Source organism: Thamnophis elegans, chromosome 10 (genome assembly GCF_009769535.1).
Source record: "Thamnophis elegans isolate rThaEle1 chromosome 10, rThaEle1.pri, whole genome shotgun sequence".
NCBI lineage: Eukaryota > Metazoa > Chordata > Lepidosauria > Squamata > Colubridae > Thamnophis > Thamnophis elegans.
The window spans coordinates 63,052,207-63,073,218 of NC_045550.1; the positions used below are offsets into that span (position 1 = coordinate 63,052,207).

A 21,012-nucleotide genomic window follows, 5' to 3' on the forward strand; every position below is an offset into this window, starting at 1 on the left:
TTTGCTTCATGCTCTGGGGAAGCCTCGGTCAGAACAATTGCCAGTGTGGTCACATGTACATGTTTTATGACAGAAGCGGTCCACAGCGTATCGCTGGACCAGTTGCAGTGCTCACTTCACAATTGCAAAATGCCATTCTGGTAAAACAAAAAGTTATGATTTGTTATTAATGCCTTATTCTATTGTAACATATAGTCGGAAGTCAATGTTCCTTTTTCTTTCCCTACCCTTCCTCACTTTTCTTTCCCCTTTCCCCTTCCCCTTCATTGTCCTCTTATTTGCATTTTTATTTTATAACTTATAATACTTTATAAGTTATAACCTAAGAAAAATGTATTCTGAAGAGCAAAACAAAATCTAAACAATTGCTGCAAAAAAGAAAAAAATTGGGGGTCATGTGGTTGACCCAACTTGCAACCAATATGACTTTGGAACAGTAAACAGTAAAAGAGTTGGAAGAAACCTTTTGAGGTCATCTAGCCCAACCCCCTGCTCACGCAGGAGACCTGTACTCGGGATTCGAACCACTGAGCTGTCAGCCTTTCTGATCAACAAGCTCAGGGTCTTAGCCACTGAGGCATGATAGGTAGGTTTCATTAAGGCGTTAAGTTGAGGACTATCTACAGCAGTGTTTCTCAACCTTGGCAACTTGAAGATGTCTGGACTTCAAGTCCCAGAATTCCCCAGCCAGCGAATGCATTCGCTGGCTGGGGAATTCTGGGACTTGAAGTCCAGACATCTTCAAGTTGCCAAGGTTGAGAAACACTGACCTACAGAGTTTGTTTTCCTGTGGCCCCTTGGTACATGTTGTGGCCCCCATTATGTTTTTCACCTGTGGGCCCCTGGAGATCTCCTGGGACCCCAGGATACCATATGGTTTTTATCTGAGAATCCCTGGAGCTGTTGATTCATGTAATCTTTCATTGTGTTGACCTTTCCCATGTTCCTGCTTCTTGCAGTTTATGTTCCCATTGTAATTCTTTCTTTGCGGCTTTGAGTTTGGGCACTCTTGGCGCACCCTCCTGTTGTGCTCCCACTCATCCTTCCCAGGAAAACCTTCCCCACCGTAACCTTAACCCCTCCCTAGACGGAGTAAGTTGGCCAACTGACAAGAAAAGCAATGATCCGAAAAGGATCTATAAATATATTTGACTGAATGCATTCCCAAACAGGTCTGTGCATAAAACTCCGACATGGGGATGGAACATTTTTATGTTGTTTTGGTAGGTTGATATAAACTCATGAATGTGAAATGACATCGCTTAACACAAGAGAGCCGAGGTGGCGCAGTGGTTAAATGCAGCACTGCAGGCTACTTCAGCTGACTGCAGTTCTGCAGTTCGGCTGTTCAAATCTCACCGGCTCAGGGTTGACTCAGCCTTCCATCCTTCCCAGGTGGGTAAAATGAGGACCCGGATTGTTGTTGGGGGCAATATGCTGACTCTGTAAACCGCTTAGAGAGGGCTGAAAACCCCATGAAGCGGTATATAAGTCTAACTGCTATTGCTATTGCTAAGAAAAGTGAAATAAAAGGAATGCTTAATAAAAGTGAACTCTATTAATATATTAATAAGAATTTGTTAACTGATCAATGTTAAATAATCAATTTGTTAATAAATATCTGCAGGTCGCCACCTGTTTGAGCTCTAAATACTTGCACACATCCCCCCATTTGGTGAAACTTTTGCCAATCTTCCTTTTTGTGTTTCCTTAACCTGTAACCAAGTCTTAGTGAGTGAAATTGAACTAAACATATACAAGATAGTCCTCAATTTACAACATGTCATTTAGTGGCTGTTCCAAGCTACAAAAGCACTGAAAAAAGTGACTTTTGATCATTTTTCACACTTTATGAGCATTGCAGCATCTCCACGGTCACACGATTTATATTTGGATGCTTGACAACTGGCTCACATTTATGATTGTTGCAGTGTTGCGAGGCGATGCAATCATTTTTTGTGACTTTCTGACAAGCAAAGTCAAGGGGAAGCCAGGTTCACTTAACAACCATGTTATTAACTTAACAACTGCAGTGATTCACTTAACAAATGTGCGGCAAAAAAGGTTGTAAAATGGGGCAAAACTCACTTAAGTTTTGCATCAACATAAATTTTGGGCTCAGTGGTGGCCGTAATTCCAAAACTGTCTGTATTCTCCCTCCATCTCTCCACCACTGTAAACCCTTTAGATAAAAAAACCTTCCTTGCTTGGATTCTGTAAAGACAACAATATGCTGAAATGCTCTTTTGTAATATCCAATAAGTCATTTGAGTCTCAGTATTCACAGAAGAAGGGACGCGGTGGCTCAGTGGCTAAGACGCTGAGCTTGTTGATCAGAAAGGTCAGCAGTTTGGCGGTTCGAATCTCTAAGTGCTGCATAGCGGAGGGAGCTCCCGTGACTTGTCCCAGCTTCTGCCAACCTAGCAATTCGAAAGAATGTAAAAAAATGCAAGTAGAAAAATAGAAATCACCTTTGGTGGGAAGGTTAACAGATTTCCGTGCGCCATTGGCATTTAGTCATGCCGGCCACATGACCAGGGAGACGTCTTTGCGTGACCCGTCAAAACCACACTCGACTAAACCGCGTCGCTGACGTCATCAACAGGGTGACAACAGCCAGCGCGGAGAAAGAAGGGCGCTTTAAATAGCGCTTTGAAAGCAAGCCGATTCAACTTAAGGTAAGGGTTAGTTTTAGGGTTAGTTTTAGGGTTAGGTTAAGGGTTAGGTTAAGGGTTAGGGTTAGGTTTAAGGTTAGGTTAAGGGTTAGGTTTAGGTTAAGGGGTAGGTTTAGGGTTAGGTTTAGGATTAGGTTTAGGGGGGTTAGGTTTAGCTTTAGGGGTTAATTTTAGGTTTAGGGTTTACAGCGTGCTTCTGTCTCCGCGCTGTTGATGACGTCAGCGACGCGGTTTAGTCGGGCGCGGTTTTGTCGGTGAACCACGTCTTTGGATGGCGCTGGCTCTTCGGCTTTGAAACGGAGATGAGCACTGCTCCTACTAGCACATATGTGCAAGGGGAACCTTTACCTTGATTCACATAACATGCCTAGTCCTGTTAGGAAAAGCAACATTGGCTCCATTTGCAAAACACGCTAAGCTTGACTTGAGTTCCTCTAAATTTGTCTCTCTGTGTAGCTAGGGGTGTTATTGTATGTAAAACCAGCCAGATTGATTCATTTATGCTTTGGTACATTACGTCACCCCAGAAAACGGGTGAATTCAAAAACCAGGCTATTCACACCACACACTGAGTCACCAACCAGCCAGCGCCATTCAGCTTGGATCGTTTGTGTTTCCCTGACTCATAAAGTCAACTTTCTAGTTCAAGAGATAGTGCAAACCTTGGATGAAGTGTGTGAACATTGTGTCTAATGCTTCAAGTGAAATTAAATATATAATAATAGGGCTGGCCCTAGTTCCCAGAAGTTAAAAAAGAAAAGTCTTAAGTAAGCAGCAATGCATATCGGTAAGAAGACTTGCTGGATAAAATATTCTGGCAAGAATATGACAAGAGTGCAGGAAAGATCCCCCTTTTTCAAAAAGATGAGACCTGCCAGAACATCATCCTCTCCATTCAGGTTTCCATCTAAGTTATGCTCACCCCTGAATACTAAATATTTCTAGTGTTGGAAGAAATCTCCTTCTGGGTTCAGTTCCAAGTGGGGGAAAAGACACTGGAAACATGGAGGCTGCTTGGAAAGATGGTTTACTGGTTGAATTTATATTCCAACAACCTTATTAGGTGGGTTGGGCTGAGAGTTGGCTGCCAAGTGTCAAGCTTGAGGTCAAATAAGGACTTTAATGTTTAACTTTACATTAAAAGTCCTGTAGGAAGTTATCATCCAGCCCTCTCCCAGAAAAATGAAATATCCTAGGAAATATTGAAAAGGCAGAATATTTATTTGGATGTGAAAAGAAACATGTTTTAAAAGACAATAGTTGCCTATAGCTTTCTGCCCATCCCCAGCTAATGGGCCATTAAGATGGCCAGGCTAGCCCACTTTACATAATAAAGACTTCTCCTCACTGCAGCTGTAGGGGGAAGGGATATTACTCAACTGACCACAAGGCAACTGAGAACTCATCACAGCCTAGAGAGTAGCCCCCTGCATGGCACCATGGGAGTCTGACAACCAATCAGAATACATTTCTTACACAGGAACAGGAAACAGAGAGGTGGGACTGAACAGGGTATAAAAGCCTAGCAAACCCCTTCCTCAGCCCTTCTCTTCTTCTCCATCAACATTGAAACATGTGATCCCCTTTTCTGGTCAGGGCTCAAGCCATGTGGCCCTGTCCAACAATAAACCATCTTTCCAAGCAGCCTCCATGTCTCCAGTGTCTTCTTCCCCACTTGGAGCTGAACCCAGAAGGACATTTCTTTCAACAGTCCAATCTTTTAAAAACAATGCCCTCACAAGTTATTTCCACTCTAATAAAGCAGAGTTCACATTTCTGCACTACTGCATGGTTATGGTCCATGTCCACAAATTCCCTCTTCTGACGTTCAAATAAATGCGCCACCCATCATTCAGACATTCAACATAAACACGTAACAGGCTTCAACAGAATGCCCCGCCCACAAATAGGGGAGGGGCTTCTTCTCTACTCTTTCCCCGTTTTCTTATTGGACACCCGAAGGGGAGAGCGAAGAACCACTTGTATCCTAGCAACGGGAAATCAATCGCGCAGGCGCACCTTAGCCGCCAAAAAAAGGAGGGGATTTGGTCGGGCATGCGCCTAGCTCCCTCTCTGTTCTCTAACAGAAATGACGGCAGCGCTTCCCCAGTTTTTTTTTCTTTACTGCTCCGCCCCCGTACCGATTCCCCTCCCTCTCGCCGGCGCACAGACGCATGCGCAGAACGCCCCCTCCTTCCTCTCCCTCCTCTCCCTCTTCCGCCCCCCGTCGCTCTCCCCGCCCGTCGCTTCCGAGGTTTTGTCGCTGGAGGATGACGTAGGCTTGCTGGGGCCGGTCGCCGCCGTGTAGCTTGTGGGAGCCTGACCCACGTGAGTCGTTGCCGAGGCGGTTGCCGGGTGCTGTCGCTCCGGGGAGAGTGGTGGGAGGGGGGGACGGGAGCAGGAGGTGGGGGGACACCAGCCCTTCTCGGAGGCCGGGATGCGCCCAGCGACGAAGGTACGCGCGGCGGGAGGGGGCGTGGTGATCCGGGGGCTCGCGTGCCTTCCCCCGCCGCGCTTCCTGCGGGGGAGGGGCGGGGAGTCACGGGTGGGAAGGGCCGGCTTTCGGCCTAGTAGACACCCCCCCAAATTCCTCCAGACGGAATCCTCTTAGGGGCGGGGGTTCCCGTGGGGAGTTGGGGGTGTCTTTCCCCCTAACTTCTGGGGAGGGATTGCCTGGGAGGGTGGCGAGGATGGGCGTCCATTGAGGGAAGCAGGTGCCTCCCCGGGGAGGTGGGGAGGGCAGCGGGAGAGGAGGGAAGCTCTGCGTTCCCAAAGGGCTTTGATTCGGGTCAGCTCCAGGCTCCCCTCGGCCCGTTTCTAATGAAATCTAGAATAGGAATGGGGAGAGAGGAGAGAATAGAATAGAATTCTTTATTGCCCAAGTGTGATTGGACACACAAGGAATTTGTCTTTGGTGCATAAACTCTCAGTGTACATAAAAAGACAAGATACATTTGTCAAGAATCATAAGGTACAACACTTAAGGATAGTCATAGGGTACGGGTACAAGAAGCAATCAGGAAATCTATCCGGCAGAGGCACACACAGTACACCCCCCGGTTCTGATGACATCGATAACCCCGGGAGTGCGATAACCGTTTCGGTTCAATTTTAAGGTGCCCACAAAAGAGCTCCGAGGGGGCTTTAATTTTTATTTAATGTATTTATTTTGTCAAGCATGAATTAGATAACAGATGTAAGTATAAACATGATTATGTTTATAGGACCCGGATTGTTGTTGGGGGCAATATGCTGACTCTGTAAACCGCTTAGAGAGGGCTGAAAGCCCTATGAAGCGGTATATAAGTCTAACTATTGCTATTGCTATAAACATGATTATGAATACATGAAATGATACAAATACAAGGAAGCATTAGGACAGGGATGGTAGGCATGTTGGTGGGCTTATGCACGACCCTTACAGACTTTTTAGGAATGGGGTGAGATCAACAGTAGACAGTCTAAGGTTGAAGCTGTGAGGGTTTGAGGATGTAACAACGGAGTCAGGTAGAGCATTCCAGGCATTTATCACTCTGTTGCTGAAGTCATATTTTCTGCAATTTTGTTTGGAGTGGTTTACCATACGTTTGTATCTCTTGTGAGCTCAATTGTGTTGTTGTGGTTGAAGCTGAAGCAGTCATTGTCGCAGATAATTTTATGTACTACGCTCAGGTCGGATCGAAGATGGCGAAGTTGTCACTAAGCCCAAAATTTCAAGTCTGGTGGCATAAGCTATTCTGTCGCGAGCAGAGGAATGTTTCTAATAAAATCTATCCAGATGATCTCGATAACCCTGGGAGCATGAGAACCGTTTCCTTGGCTTCGATTTTAAGATGTCCACAAAAAAACCTCCGAGGGACTTGAGGCAACAAAACGAACATGGCTTCTTTCCCTAGGCAATCTCTCCCTCTCTTTCCTCAATAGAATCTGAAGGTCCAGCCATTTAGAACCTGATGCTTTTTTCTTTTTTTTTAAGGAGTCCTAACGCTGGTTATTGTGACTTCTGTTTATTTAGGATACTCGCTGCCAAATGAAACCCCACCTGCAAAAAATTTTTTTAATGGTTTCTCTGTGCTCTTAAGAGGTATGTTGTAGTAGCAAGAACTGATTGGAGCTCTGACACAAAACACATCTGGTTGAGCTCTGGCCTCCCTCTCCTTCAATAATATTACTTGAAGCAAAAATATATTCTTTTCCTGTTAAATAACTGGCAGTCGGAATGGAAATAACACTTAGACTTATCTACTGCTTCATAGTCCTTTACAGCCTTATGCACATCTTTTTTTATTATTATCCAGTGATCTGCAGGAACTAAAACTTTTCCCATAGAGGAACTATGGAAATTGACAGTGAAGGTTAGAGCGCCAGAAAGTAATGACTGTATATGCATGCTGGGGAGCGTTAGGGAAACTAAAAGAGATTGTGAATCAATGTTGTCTGCTGAGATTTCTTTTCACTATGGTGTGGAGAAGATAAGGATGCCAAAGGAGTGAAAATGATGATATATCTAATTTCAGAAAGATGATTCAGAGAATATAAATACATGCTTGTATAAAAGCATATTTTCAGTAAGGTAACAGTAAAATAAATGTTTCATCTTAGATTTTCCAATGAAAAAAATATCAGAATAGGAGGTAGTTATATATATATATATATATCTAAGAAAGCAGGGGTGAGCATGAAGTATGACATCTGCTTTAAAGATATACAGACAGGGCTGTGTATCTTCTTTGAAGATCCTTACTAGAATTAAACCTGAAGGGAAGGGGGTGCACATTCAGGCTGCAAATTGTACAGAAATAAGTTGCTGATGCCAAGCAGATTTTGTGGTTTTTTTTTTTTTTTTACTTTTTCTTTTCTGCTGAGAATTTTTTTCACAAGATGTCTGAAAAAGCTGTTTGGAAGTACTTCTTGTATTTTTTCAAGGGCAAGCACTTTATTCCTCTTGGCTGCGGGGGATGGGGAGGGAATGGGACCCAGAACTGTTTAAAGCACTTGGGTTCAATGCATTTTGCTATAGTTCCATTCAAGGAGGTGCAAAGATCCAGATCCTACCCTCGTAATATTTGAGTTATTAAATAAAACTGATGATCGGGGTTGAAATTTAAATTAAATCAGACATTTAATTTATGGAACGTGCTTCCACAGGTTATGCTGACAGTTGCTAATGGGTAGGATTTAAGGCGGATGAGACAACCTGTAAGATAGTGCTGGTAGAAACTCCTAGTCAGGAGAAATCCCTTTGTGTCTTGTTTGTGGTTCTCAAGAGACCACCTAATGGAGTCATTATGGAAAGGTGGCGATTGATGTTGATGTGCATGGATGGTTGGTCTGATTCCACAGATTTTTACAGTGCTCAGAAAACGTCAAAAGCCATTTTCGTATTTCAGAGGCCTTTTACCGAATCCAGCGTGAAGAGATAGAACTGATGTAATGGTCACTGGTGAATATGCATGCTTGTACTGATTATACTGACATACTTAAGAAGCGGGATAAGAATAAATGGGTGAGTGTTACATTGGCAGCTTATGTGGAAACAACCATCTTGATTTATTAAACGGCTGCAGATGGAAGAATAGGAAGCATAAAGATTTCACATTATAAAATTCCGTTCGCCAGAGCTGTTTTGTAGGTGGAAGAACTAGATATGCTTAGGATCTGATTTGTTGGAAATTATTTTTAGGACAGTCTTTCCTCCACTCTTTATTCTTTTCCCCTTGCATAAAGAAAAGTCTGGCCAAGAGAACCAGACAAGGTCTTAACCAGATGCTGATCAGCTTAATTCTAAAAACATGGAGACTTTTCAAGTTCATAGTGCATTACGTCAGTGGCTCTCAACCTTTTCTACACCACTGACTCCCTTTAAGTACCTTTTGTGGTCGCGGACCACCAAGTCCTACTTCAAGATTGAAATCATAACATTTGGTCCAAGCCTTCACGATCCCCCCGGTTTGGCATCTGTGGACTACAGGTTGCACTTAGTTAAACAAAGAACTGCACTCTATTCCGTGTATGTTGAAAGTGGTATATTGCAGGGAAGTGCACAGGTGCCGGTAAATGCACGGTGTACTGCTTGCCTTCATAATCTGAGGTCTGGCATGTACTTACAAGTCAGCTTGCTCTGACTTTGGGACAGTGTCTATGTTGCAGCATATTTCTAGGGTGTGAGAAGCTTGTAATTTAGCAATTTTAAACAGGCTAGTATTTAACAGCTTCCCCGACAGCCATAGGCAATAGGGAAAGTGATGCAGGAGAGGATATGGAGTTCCAGTGCTGATGAACGAGTTGACTGGGAAAACAACAGATTGCTCCTTTGGTTCCTTTGCCATTTGCACAGGGAGAAAGAAATTCTTCCTCTGCAGCCACCAGGGAAGGATCAGACATTCCATCCTGTAGAGCAGGGGTCGCCAACCTTTCGGACCTCAGGGACATCTAAATTCATAATTTCAATTTTTAAAAAAGATAAATAGTATCTAGTGCAATATAGAAAATGCAAATAGGTTTTCTGCGGACCACCAAAATTTTCTCGTGGACTGCCCGCCAGTTGGTGACCACTGCTTTAAAGGCTGATGACTTCTTTGTTAACATCTTGCAGGCTATTAATCTGTGATCTGATTTTTAAAGTTGACTTTAGAATTTTGGTAGAAAGCCTTTTATGTTAAAAAAAAGTTTTTTGTAGAGTAGGAGACGGGCCTGTGACATTGAGGTGAGGGGGTAAGAAATCTGAAAGATATGGATCCTGGTTTCTGCAAATTTTGAATGTAGCCTATTTTTATCACATTGCTGGGAAAACGGTGTGCTTCAAGGCCAGGATGGCTTGAATTTAGTTTTACAAAGCTGAGCTGATGGAGAATGAGCTCTCTTTTTCTACAGAAAGTGATGTCATGACATTATCCTCATTTACAATTGAGAACAATGAACTTAAAATGTGCAGTTCTCTCCTCTGCCAGTGTTATATTTTGGTGGGTGGGGGGGGACGAACGGAAGAAGGTTTTGAGTTGTGTGCAAACTTTTGGAAATGGTTTCCAACGATAACATCTCAGAATCTCGGCTACTTTTCCTCATCTCTGGGTAGAGCAGGCATCTTCCAATTGTGTCTTTCAGATATTTTGATTTTAATTTCTACGTACAGTGTGCAGCCTGAGCAGATTTGAAGGGCAGCAAGTCAGATGAAATGCGTTTGTTGTTTTTCTCCTGGATTTTAAACCAGTCATGACTCAACAGCTGGACTAAAGTGGAAGAAAGCTGAGTATAGTCCATCTCTAAACATTTTTTGGGGGGGTGTATGTGCTATTTTACCTCTCCAGAACATTGTGCTGCAATATTGTTTTAATACTTTTATATTTTTGTGATTATTATGCCGTCCCATGTAGCAAAACTGCTTAGATAACTAGAGTTCCCCACATTTTCCAGTAGTTCTTCTGGCACTGAACAATTGCCCACTTCTGCTTGTGTTGCTTTTGTTACTTGCCAATATGTGGTCAGTCAGTAACTGTTTACACAAGAATAAAATGTACAGTTTTCCAGAAACGTGCTGTTTAGCAGACAAACATTTTCAACAAGAGATTACTAATAACTGAGTTTTAAATATATAAAGCATGTGAAACCATGTATAGTCTTCCGATATTTTAGACCTTTGAGAAAATACCTTGACTTACTGCTAGGAAAATTTCTGAGAGTGAAACCTTGGTAAAGTCTGAAAATGTTTCAGAATTTCTATTGTTTGCAGTTCCTTGGGGGTGAAATCCCAAGCCAGTGCTATATATTATTTGATACCAAGCATAAGCTTTCTGAAGCAGAAATAATAGCATTCTCTGTGTGTAAGTTTAAATTTGGGGATCTTCACATATTCACCTGATTGATTTATGTATTTAGGGAAAGGGCCTCAAATCATAATTTCATTTCAGGTCAATTTTCTGTTGTCGACTTTCGTTAAAAAGACAGCAACGAAAATTTTATCAGTTTGCATGTTTGGAACAATTACAGGTAGTCCTCAACTTAACCGCCATTCATTTAATGACTGTTCAAAGGTCATAAAGAGGGGCAACATTCACTTAACTCATTTAACGACAGAAATTTTGGGCTCAATTGGAGTAGTAAGTTGAGGACTACGTCTGTGTAAAGTGGAATCAAGTTTACAGCTAAAATCTTTCCTTTTTAATGGCAAGGATATACAAAAAGCATACATTCAGGAAAATTGGCTAGAAACTAACGTAGTTATTTGTAAAATGTAAAATTTGTAAAAGTATGTTCCAGAAAAATAACGCTTGGGGAAAAGAACACCGTATTTTTCAGACTATAGGACGCACCGGTGTATAAGATGCACCAAGATTTAGAAGAGGTAAGTAAGAAAAAAAAGTTTTTTGTCCTCTCCAGCCCCCAGGAGCACTCTGCAGGCTTCAGCAGGGGGAAGGCAACTCTCCCCCATGTTTGCGAAAAACGGGCAGAAAACCAGCTGGGGGAAGGCAAAAATGCCTCAGTTTTTTTGCAAAAACGGCCTGTTTTTCGCCCATTTTTCACAAAAAAGAGATGTGGGGGCGGGCCTTCAGGAGGCCCAAAATGGCTGTATTTGGTGTATGAGACGCACCAACATTTCCATACTCTTTTAGTGTGGGGAAAAGGTGCATTTTATACTCCGAAAAATACGGTAGGTGTTTTGTTATTTTCATCATGGAAATTTGAAATAGTCCCTTTCCTTCTTTGTTTTATAGCAGTGAGCCACAAAGTAGGATGTGGTCTAGACTAAGTACTACCACCACTCAACCTATAGAAAAATTGGGTAGGGGAAAGGGTTTTATTCCCCTATTTTAAAACGCCTTTTTAACACTGGAAGAATAATTAAGCAACTTTTACAATCAATGCATTGTTTAAAGCAGTGGTCCCCAACCCCCGGTCCGCGGACCGGTGCCGGGCCGTGGAGTACCTGGCACCGGGCCGCGCAGCGGCCGGGGGCCATGATCGCTGCAGCGGCCGGGGGACATGATCGCTGCAGCGGCCGGGGGACATGATCGCTGCAGCGCAAAGGCTCCTGGGCCGTGCGCAAAAGCTCCTGGGCCGTGCGCAAAGGCTCCAGGGAAGAGAGCCCCGTGCGCCCATGCGCGCGCTCAGCGGGCCACGGTAAAATTATCAAAGGCTGACTGGTCCGCGGCGATAAAAAGGTTGGGGACCACTGGTTTAAAGCATCCATCAGAAAACAGATACCAAAGAAGCAACAGCAATAGACTCACACAGTAGCTGCGACATAACAGCAAATTTTTTTTTTGTCTTGCTGCTTCTTTCTGATGCACATGTTTGCACAGTTAACATTTTTCCAGTTATTCCTCCAAAGCTTAGCAAAGAGATAAACCTACATAATTTTCTGTATGGCATTTGTGAAACTGAAAACCCAGTAATAGTGTTACTTAATTTTATTTTCCAAAAATTGTGGACCACCCACTCGAGACGTGCCAGTGAATAATGAAGCAAGGATAAATCAGAACACAATAATAATCAGAATATTAAAAATCCGATAGTCAATATACATAGCCGAGACAGGCACCTGCAAACAATTCAGGCTGAAGGCGCATTTGTTGAAGCTTACAATAATAAAAAGGAAGAAAAGGAAAGTAGAACTAAAATAACAATAAAATAAGCCATGACAAAGAAGCACAATGAAAATAATGCAATATTTATACTCCACCTTTATTATTTTTATAAACAATGCAAGGCGATGAACACACTTCAATACTCCTCCCTCCCCTTATTTTCTCCGCAACAACAATTCTGTGAGGTGGGTTGGAAGGAGAGAAAATGGCCCAAAGTTACCCAGATAGCTTTCAGGCCTAGGGATGGATTTATTATACTCAGCTTCTTGGTTCCTAGCCTGATGCCTTAACCTGCACATTTTGGAGTTAGAACATTCTAGAAAACAGAAAATGTTAGGGCCAGTAATACTGTGTTACTAACCATGGACTTCTTCACTTCCTTTAAATATGTGCAGTTTCTCTGTAGATTTAAGAATAAAGTACCATGTGGCAGCCTGCCCACTTTTGTGGTCCTTAAAATAGAGCATGAGGAAGCAGCAAAGTGCTGCTTTTTAAGTCCCCATTTTACATGTTTTGAATAGTGAACGTTGGAGGTACTTTGAGTTTTGATCATTAAATACACATTTGTTTAAAGCTCAGAACATACGGTTTTTGGATTGGCACCTTGTTACGAATGATTTAAATACATATTTCAGTTACACTATTAATCCAGATTGGAGGAATAAGCATCACACACAATTTTTTGGGTGGGTGGGTGGGAATCCTCATAATTTTTAGAAATCTTGTACTACCAAACAAGCATAATTTTATATCCTGTGAGTTGTGTATGTTCTGGATGGCGTTGCAATTTTGCAATCCTCCATTTTAGCTAGCTCCCTGTCTTCAGAGGAATGAAAAGGAATGTTCTGTTTTTTACTTAGCAAGCACCTGGTCTTTCATTTTTTGTAAACCAGTTCAAAAGATTTCCCTTCTTTCTGCCCATCAGTCCTTTTTCTTCATCTCCCCCCCCCACTTTTTTTTTACCCTGAGATTCTTTATTATTATTACTGCAAGGTGGGGTTGAATGAGCTCTGCACTGATTAGCTCTCAGTGGTAAAGATGACCTTGATAGGACAAAAGCTGATTGCTTCAGTCACCTGCTGTAATAAAAGATCAGCTCACCTTTGTTTGGCTCCTACATTACATATCATCACAGTATCAGTACAGAGGGCTTCAAGACTGGTTTTCTGAGATCTGAGAGTGATGCCTCCAAAGGATGAGACAGTTATACACAAATGGCAATGATTTGAGTCATGCCGGCCGCAGTTACGGATGTAGTCTTCGGTGTAAATGGTATTTTGTATTGGGATTTTGAGTTCGAATAGCCAGTTCAGTTTTTGTTCCTGATTCAAGGCTCCTAACCAGTGGTGGGTTTCAAATTGCTGGCTGGCCATGTGACCGGGTGGGAGTGGCTTGCCAGCCATGTGACTGGGTGGGCGTGGTCAACTTGTAAAATGTGTAACTCACTTAACAACGCTCTTGCTTAGCAACCAAAATGTTGGCTCAGAAACTCTCGGATTTGAAGCACGCAAGTCTTCAAGCTGTCAAGTTACAAGACCCTTGCACTCCTAACCCTTTAGGAAAAAAAACCCAGGGGTGTTCAAACGTGACAGTTTTAAGACTTGTGGACTTCAACTCCCAGAATTCCTCCTCTTGCTCTTCATCTTGATGATGTGCGGACGGGCAGAGGGAGGGAGCTGGAACCGGTTCTAAACGGCAATGTCGATTTGGGGAACCTCTTCTATAGAAGATGTTAGAACTGGCAGGAAACCACCCCTGCTCCTAACAACAATGATCCGAAATATCTGAAGGACATTTGCCGGGGTGGTGGTGGTGGTGGTGGTGACTGGGAAGGAGTGTGAATGGATAGGGTAGAAAAGGCAGCACTGAAGAAAGAGATGATTAAAACTGTGTGGGAGTGAGATTGTAATCGGATCATTGTTTATAGAACAGATTTCAAGTGTTCCAATCAAGGCTCTTCCCATACGCCTTGAAATAAAATTAGATCACTTCCCCACTTTATTCCTGTAATAAGTTACTGTAAATAAGACCATTGTCTGGATGCACAGTGGTTTGCCTAAGGATGCCTAGCAATTTCATGGCTGAGATACAGGTAGTCCTCGACTTACAACCACACTGGAGCCCAGAATTTCTGTTGTTAAGTGAAACATTTGTCAAGTGACCTTTGTTCCATTTTCTTGCCACCATTGTTAAGTGAATCACTGCAGTTAGATAAGTTAGTAACACGGTTATTTAGTGAATTGGGCTTCTCCATTGATTTTTGCTTGTCAAAAGGTCACATCACTGTGGGACACAGCAATGGTCAAAGGTATGAACCAGTTGTTGGTTCTGGCCTAGGCTTCCCCAGCAGCATGAAGCTGAGTCCTCATCCTGATAAGCCTCTTTTATTTAATTTACAGTGAATTCTTCTCCAGCAAAGCGCCAATCCACAGTCTTTCAAGATAGTTCACAATTACCGACCTTTATCAGGATTGGTTAGTGGCCAGGCCGATATCTTTCAGAAGTTGCAATACTTGTCAAGAATGCAGGAGTGAACTAATTGTCTCCTTTTATTCCTATGGGAGGAGCCTTTACCGTCCACCTGTGGCCTTACTCCCAAGTTAGCCCTTGTTCCTTAGCTGTTCCCTTTGGCAACTCTGCGTCTGGGAGGGGGTTGGGCAGAGAGAGGCAGTTTAGCGCGACATTCGGGGGCGGTGTGTCCGAGCTTGCCACAACGAAAGCATGTTAACGGTCTGGAGGAGCCAGAAGGGGGCCCTCTTGCGTCGCCTCGTCGTTTGGAGAACGATTGCGTAGTAGGAGGGGGGAGGGACCGAGCAGCCTTCTCCTTCCGCTTCCTTCTTTCTTCAGTAGCATAACGCAGACGGATTAAGTCAAGCTCGGCGTCTGCAGCATGCTCAAACCACGTGATTAAGCGTCTTGGCAGGTTACGATTGACACATTGTTGATAAATGTCTGCGTTCAACCCTTCGGCAAATCTGTCCAGAAGGGCGTCCTCCCCCCATCCTCTCATGTATTGTGAGAGACACTGAAATTCCTGGATGTATTGGGCGACAGGTCTATCGTCTTGGTCGAAGGTTAAAAACTTCAATTTGTTCCGCTTCTCAGTTAATGGGTCATCAAAACGTTGACGGAAAGCCTTCATAAAACGGTTGAAATTCCCCAAGAGGGGAGATCCAGACATGTGCAAAGCAGTCGACCACGTAGCCGCTTCACCATCCAAAGATAAAAGAATCATTCTGACCCTTAAAGTGTCAGATTCAAAGTCCCGGCCATAAATTTCCATGTAGTTAAACACCTGCATAAGAAAGGAGGGAAGGCTAGTAGAATCCCCCTTAAAACGTACAGGCAAGGGAGGGATTTTAGCCATTCGATGTCTTCGGGGGGGAGGCTGGGGGGGAGGTCCTCTTTGATCAGCGAAACCTCTAGCCGCAGGGGGAGACGCGGGCCGAGGGGGGGGGGGAGAATCCTGGCGTGGGTAACGTTGCCAGTTTCTCCAGTCTCTTTCCTCCTCCCCCCTTCTCTCTTCCAAAAATGTTTGACCCCAATAATCAGGTAATTCACTCCGCTGGGGTTTTCTCATCGGGCCCCGGTGCTGATAGCCTCTCCATTCTCCTTCATCGCCCCCTCTGCTTTCCCCACAGTACCTTTGGCTCCAATAGTCAGGGACTTCACTCGCCTGAGGTTTTCTCACAGCACCTGGCTCCAGCGAAGTTTGTGGAGGTGGTCTTTGGGTGAGCCCAGCATTCCAGCTTGTCTCTATCTCTCTTTGCCCCGCTGAAATTGACCAACGGGGTGGGGGGGAAGGTTCAGGCTGACTGGAAATTTGCAGTTGAAATAAATCTTCGTGCAAAGGTCGGTCAGACGGGCTGGGCTGGTGTAACGAAAGGTCGGGAGGTCCTAGTTCACTGGAATCCCCTCCAGCTGCGCCCTCTTCCTCTCTGGTCGGAGAAGACATTCTTTCCCTTCTCGGTAGACGTAAATCTCCTGGAAAGGGATATATTCAGATCTTGCTTCTTGTCAAGGCCCACTCCGCTCCATAATTAGGAAAGAAGACTAAGAGACTCCATGGGTTGGAAATCCAAAGTACTTTTACTAATTATAAATGGTAAGCGAGCAGTAGTGAAGCAAGATCTGAATAATATGGCGCGAAAGCAATTGATATATAGGCAAACCCGTTCCCCCCCCTTAGGATCAAAGCTCCAGTCCAATCATAAGTCCTTCAAATGTCAGGTGTGAGATAACTTCAAAAAGACAGGCCGAAGATGGAATGTGTAGGCCGTTGATGCAGGCGGGAAACACGTACGCATGCGTAATCCCACCGACTGGTACATCCTAGAACATTCCTCCAGCACATCAATTAAATCCCTCCCACATACACGCCCCCCCCTCCCCGTTTCATGGCAGCTGAAGCAACAGCAAAGCAGAAGCTGACACTTTCAAGATAGTTCACAATTACCGACCTTTATCAGGATTGGTTAGTGGCCAGGCCGATATCTTTCAGAAGTCGCAATACTTGTCAAGAATGCAGGAGTGAACTAATTGTCTCCTTTTATTCCTATGGGAGGAGCCTTTACCGTCCACCTGTGGCCTTACTCCCAAGTTAGCCCTTGTTCCTTAGCTGTTCCCTTTGGCAACTCTGCGCATGCGCACACTGGGAACAGGCTCCAGCTGTTCGTCTGCCTCACTGATGTCTGACTCTGAAGGCGGCTGATAACTGTCAGACAGCCCTCACCCTCTCTCTGCCTCCGACACAGAGCCCTCCTCAGAGCCTTCCCCAGACTCCAGGACTGGCCCATGTTCCTCCCCAACCTCCTTATTGTCTGAATCTGTTGCCAGCTTTCAGGACTGTGAAGATCTGTCCATGAATCTCAGAGACTTATGCCAAGTCTTGCCTTGCACCGCACTATGTTTGGAAAATATTTACATGGCAGCTTTCCAAGCCAGATAAGGTCTGTGAATATAACTTCACCTTTGAAAGACTGTTTACCAGGCCTTTGTTGAATGTGAATGGGAGGAATTCACTTTTGTTTAATAAAAGGGGTTTTGCCAGGAATCTGCTTTGTGGTTTTTGGGGCAGCCTAGGTCAGAACTTTTGTTTAGTTGACCATTCGCTTACAGCGTCAATGACCTACAACCGTTTTCACACAACATCCCCATGATTATATAATCAAAATTCAGATGCTTCAACTGGTTCATGTTTATGACGGTTGCATTGTCCAGGGAACATGTGACTCCTTTTGCGACCTTCTGACAAACAGTCAACGGGGAAGCCACATTTCATTTAAAAGCTGTACAACTAACTTAACAACTGTGATGATTCACTTAACAACCGTGGTAAGAAAAGTCATAAAATGGGGTGAAATTCACTTAACAAATGCCTCACTTTAACAACAGAATTTTGGGGCTCAGTTGTGGTTGTAAATTGAGGAGTACTTACCTATACATTACTGGAGAACGGTAAATGAGACAATCTGCATGTATTGTGTTGTGTAATTCTGTCCCTCTTTTTTTTTTTTCATTTGCAGCTTCACTTTGGGATCATAATGCTGCAGAAAAATGAAAGAGCATAGTCAAAACTTGCAGTGGAGAAGTCTGTTGCTGGCCAATTGTCGAACATGGACTGCGGGACTTTGGGGGCCGAGAACACGCTGCTTCCGGAGGAGGCGTCTGCCTCTACTTAGAAGAAGGAAGCGAAGCAATTTGACATCTTTCAAGGCGAAACAAACGAAACCCTACAGAAGGAGGGCTCTTGTGCACCAGAGGAGTTGGATTCCTGATGCATTCTTCAATATAAATCTGCCAGTTGGATTTATTCAGAATTGCACATGTCCACAGAATAGCTTCCAAACCCCTTTCTCCAGCTGTGGAAGACCCTGTTCAGAGTCTAGGGGGCTTTGCGGGACACCTTGCCAGCGGGAGCTATTGGCTAAATACATTGGCTTAGGGGTTGACTCAACGGTTTGTCGAGACAAGCCGTGCAGCCCTGAGGCCAGCATTACTGGTTTGTCGCTTAAAAGGCGCAGTCTCGCTTCAAACAGGGGAGGCCGTCACAATGACGGAAAAAACAACAAAATCATAATTCTGAATAACTCTACGAGAAAATATTGTTGCCGAGGACTGAAGCAACATGGAACTGGCGGCCTCTTGATTGCCCGACGGCCTAAATTCAACCAGTGTACTTTTAAAAGATTCCCTTTTATGATGCATAAAAAACTTTCTCTGGTTAAGTTTCGAATTAAAATTGCAAAATCTCTTCCCAAGCTTCGGAGAGGCAAAACGTGTCAGTTGAACAAAAGCAAGCTGAGTTGGGCGGCGAAAGTGACCAGGGATTGGCAAGAGGCTCAGCAAGCGGAGGCCTTCGCAGGGGACCGCGCGGCCTCGCTTCCTTCACGGAAACCCAAGCGTAACTCTCCTTGGGACCTGTTCCGCGTCTCCGATATGAACAGTAACATGCCAGGACCACTTATTGAGGAGAGTCGAACGTGCCGGCATGACGCTTGTCTTACGCAGGAGAGACTGTTCCACTGTAGGCAGCTCCATTACAAGAACCTGGCGCCCCGAGACCAAAACGGTATCGTGGAAACCTGCCTGCTTCCGGACTTGCAGAAAAGTCCTCCTTCCGGGATGGAGGCCCTGCCTAGGGCGGATGTAGGGGAGATGCCGTCCTTGGACAGCTGCCCCGAAGACATTTTCATCGCAACAGAAAAAGAAATCTCCGTTTCGGGGCACGACGAGGAAGATTCCAGACAGGTTTTGGGTTCCGACGAGGTGGACCTGGAGTCCCCCAAGTTGGATTTGGGCACAAGCGATGACGTTTGCACTAACGGTCCTGTCACGGAGTCAGTCCAGAACGAAGACTGCCGTAGTCAGATGGAAGTGGAAGGGCCTATCGGCACGGACGTCTTTGGCACAGAGCTCTTAGACCACCTGTACTGTAAGAGCCCCCTGGACGAGCCTCTGAGAGGAGGAAGCACAGGACAGAAATCAGGGACTCCCAAAGGTGGCAAAAGGAGCAGCCAGAAAGTGTCTTGTGTCAATGATGAGCAATTGGCTGCGTGGCTCTGTGGTATTTGTCTATCCTCCCCCCCCCCCCCCCCCAATTAACGTTATTGAGTGTTTTGCTTGGTAGGTTGGGATTCAGGTGCTGCCTGTAGAGTTGAGTCCCCAATTTTTCCGGGTTGGCAGCCCGGAGTAGGGGGAGGAGGGGGACGGTTTTGTGGGAGGGGCAGAAGCACCCACGTGCCTGCGTGCGAATCGTGATTACAAAGGCACCACAAAAAGTGATTTACAACCGGTCCTCACACTTGGGACATTTGCTGCAACTGGTATGTATTTATGATGCTTGCACCATCCCTCGTGATCAGAACATGAAGCAGGCGTGAAATGCTACCTGTTCGCCTGAACCGGTAGTAAAAATAAATGCTACTGGTTCAGGCGAACGGGTATTTCCAACGATCCGTTGTGACTTGCGATTTATATTACCGTATTTTTCATTGTATAAGACTCAAAAAAGGTGAAAATCTGGGTGCATCTTAGACACTGAATACAGCATTTTTTGGCATCCCGAAATCCTGCCCCCTTCACCAAAATGGCCATGCATAGCTTTTAGGAGGCTTCCAGGGTGCTCCTGGAGTCGGGAGGGCAAAAATGAGTGAAAAATGGGCCATTTTTTGCTTGTTTTTGCCCCCCATCCCCCAGGAGCACTTTACAAGCCGCCTAAAGGCTATGCCTGCACCCCCCCCCTTTTTTTTTTTTACAAAAACGGGCCATTTTTGGGAGGTCTGCAGAGTGCAAAAACTTTTCTTCTTAATTTGCCTCTTCAAAGTCTTGGTGCATCTTATACTCCGAAAAATACGGTAGCTAGAATCGTCGGATTTCCTGCTTTGTAGCTAATTTAAATTGCGTGTCACAGCTGATCGAAGTCCTACGCATGCGTGCTCACATCGCCCGAACCGGTAGCGAAGGTAAGTTGATTTCACCCCTGACATTAAGCCTTTTTGCAAGCAGCTGCTTCTAACCCAATTAATATAATGCACGCAGCTCCTTTCAGTGTAGAAATATTAAATGGAATTCAGAGTTTAACAATATTTCCGTTTTAAACAACAACAGAGCAAATCGTACCGATGACTATCTGCAACACGGAGAATGAAAGAGCGTTTCTGAAATGTATAAGGGTTTTGGTTTAGAGGTTTTATAATACACTGCTGCAGAGAAGTATGTACTTGCTGACCTTGTGATTAAAAAACAAAAACATTTGAGTATCGGTGACTAAATTCTGCTGTAGTCTGATTTTAGGTGGCCTGTAAAAATAAGCTCAGATCTTGCTCTTGGTGGGAAAACGTGACTTTGGTGTTGGCATTCAACAACGTTTACGACGCATTCTGCATTCGTTTTCTACGCAGGTAGTCCTCGACTTAACAACAGTTTGTTTAGTGGCCGTTCAAATGGCACTGAAAAAAATGTGACTTATGGCCGTTTTTTCAAAGTTGCAACCTTTGCAGTATCCATGTGATCAGAATTTGGATGCTTGACAACTGACTCACATTTATAACCGTTGCTGTGTCTCTGGGTCATGTGATCCTCTTTTGTGATGACCTGACAAGCAAAGTCAACGGGGAAGCCAGATTCACTTAACCAGTTACAAACTTAACAACTGCAGGGATTCACTTAACAAATGTGTGGCAAGGAACTGGGGATGTCCAGTTTAATAGAAAGAAGGACCAGGGGAGACATGATAGCAGTCTTCCAATATC

At 44.4% G+C, this 21,012-nt stretch overlaps 1 protein-coding gene across 4 annotated transcripts in view; it reads left to right on the forward strand.

Annotated features, from left to right (window-relative positions):
- SENP5 (SUMO specific peptidase 5) overlaps positions 1–21,012 on the forward strand; it is a 100,594-nt gene that overhangs the window by 37,580 nt on the left and 42,002 nt on the right. For 2 of the 4 annotated variants that reach the window (XM_032225739.1, XM_032225742.1), the window contains exons 1-2: positions 4,894–5,003; positions 17,785–19,325. In XM_032225739.1, the coding sequence (XP_032081630.1) occupies positions 17,816–19,325 (1,510 nt within the window). In that variant the 5' untranslated portion in view covers positions 4,894–5,003; positions 17,785–17,815. Of the gene's footprint in view, positions 1–4,893; positions 5,004–5,038; positions 5,131–17,784; positions 19,326–21,012 lie in introns of those variants that run through there. The other 2 variants (XM_032225740.1, XM_032225741.1) reach the window with 2 other exon arrangements.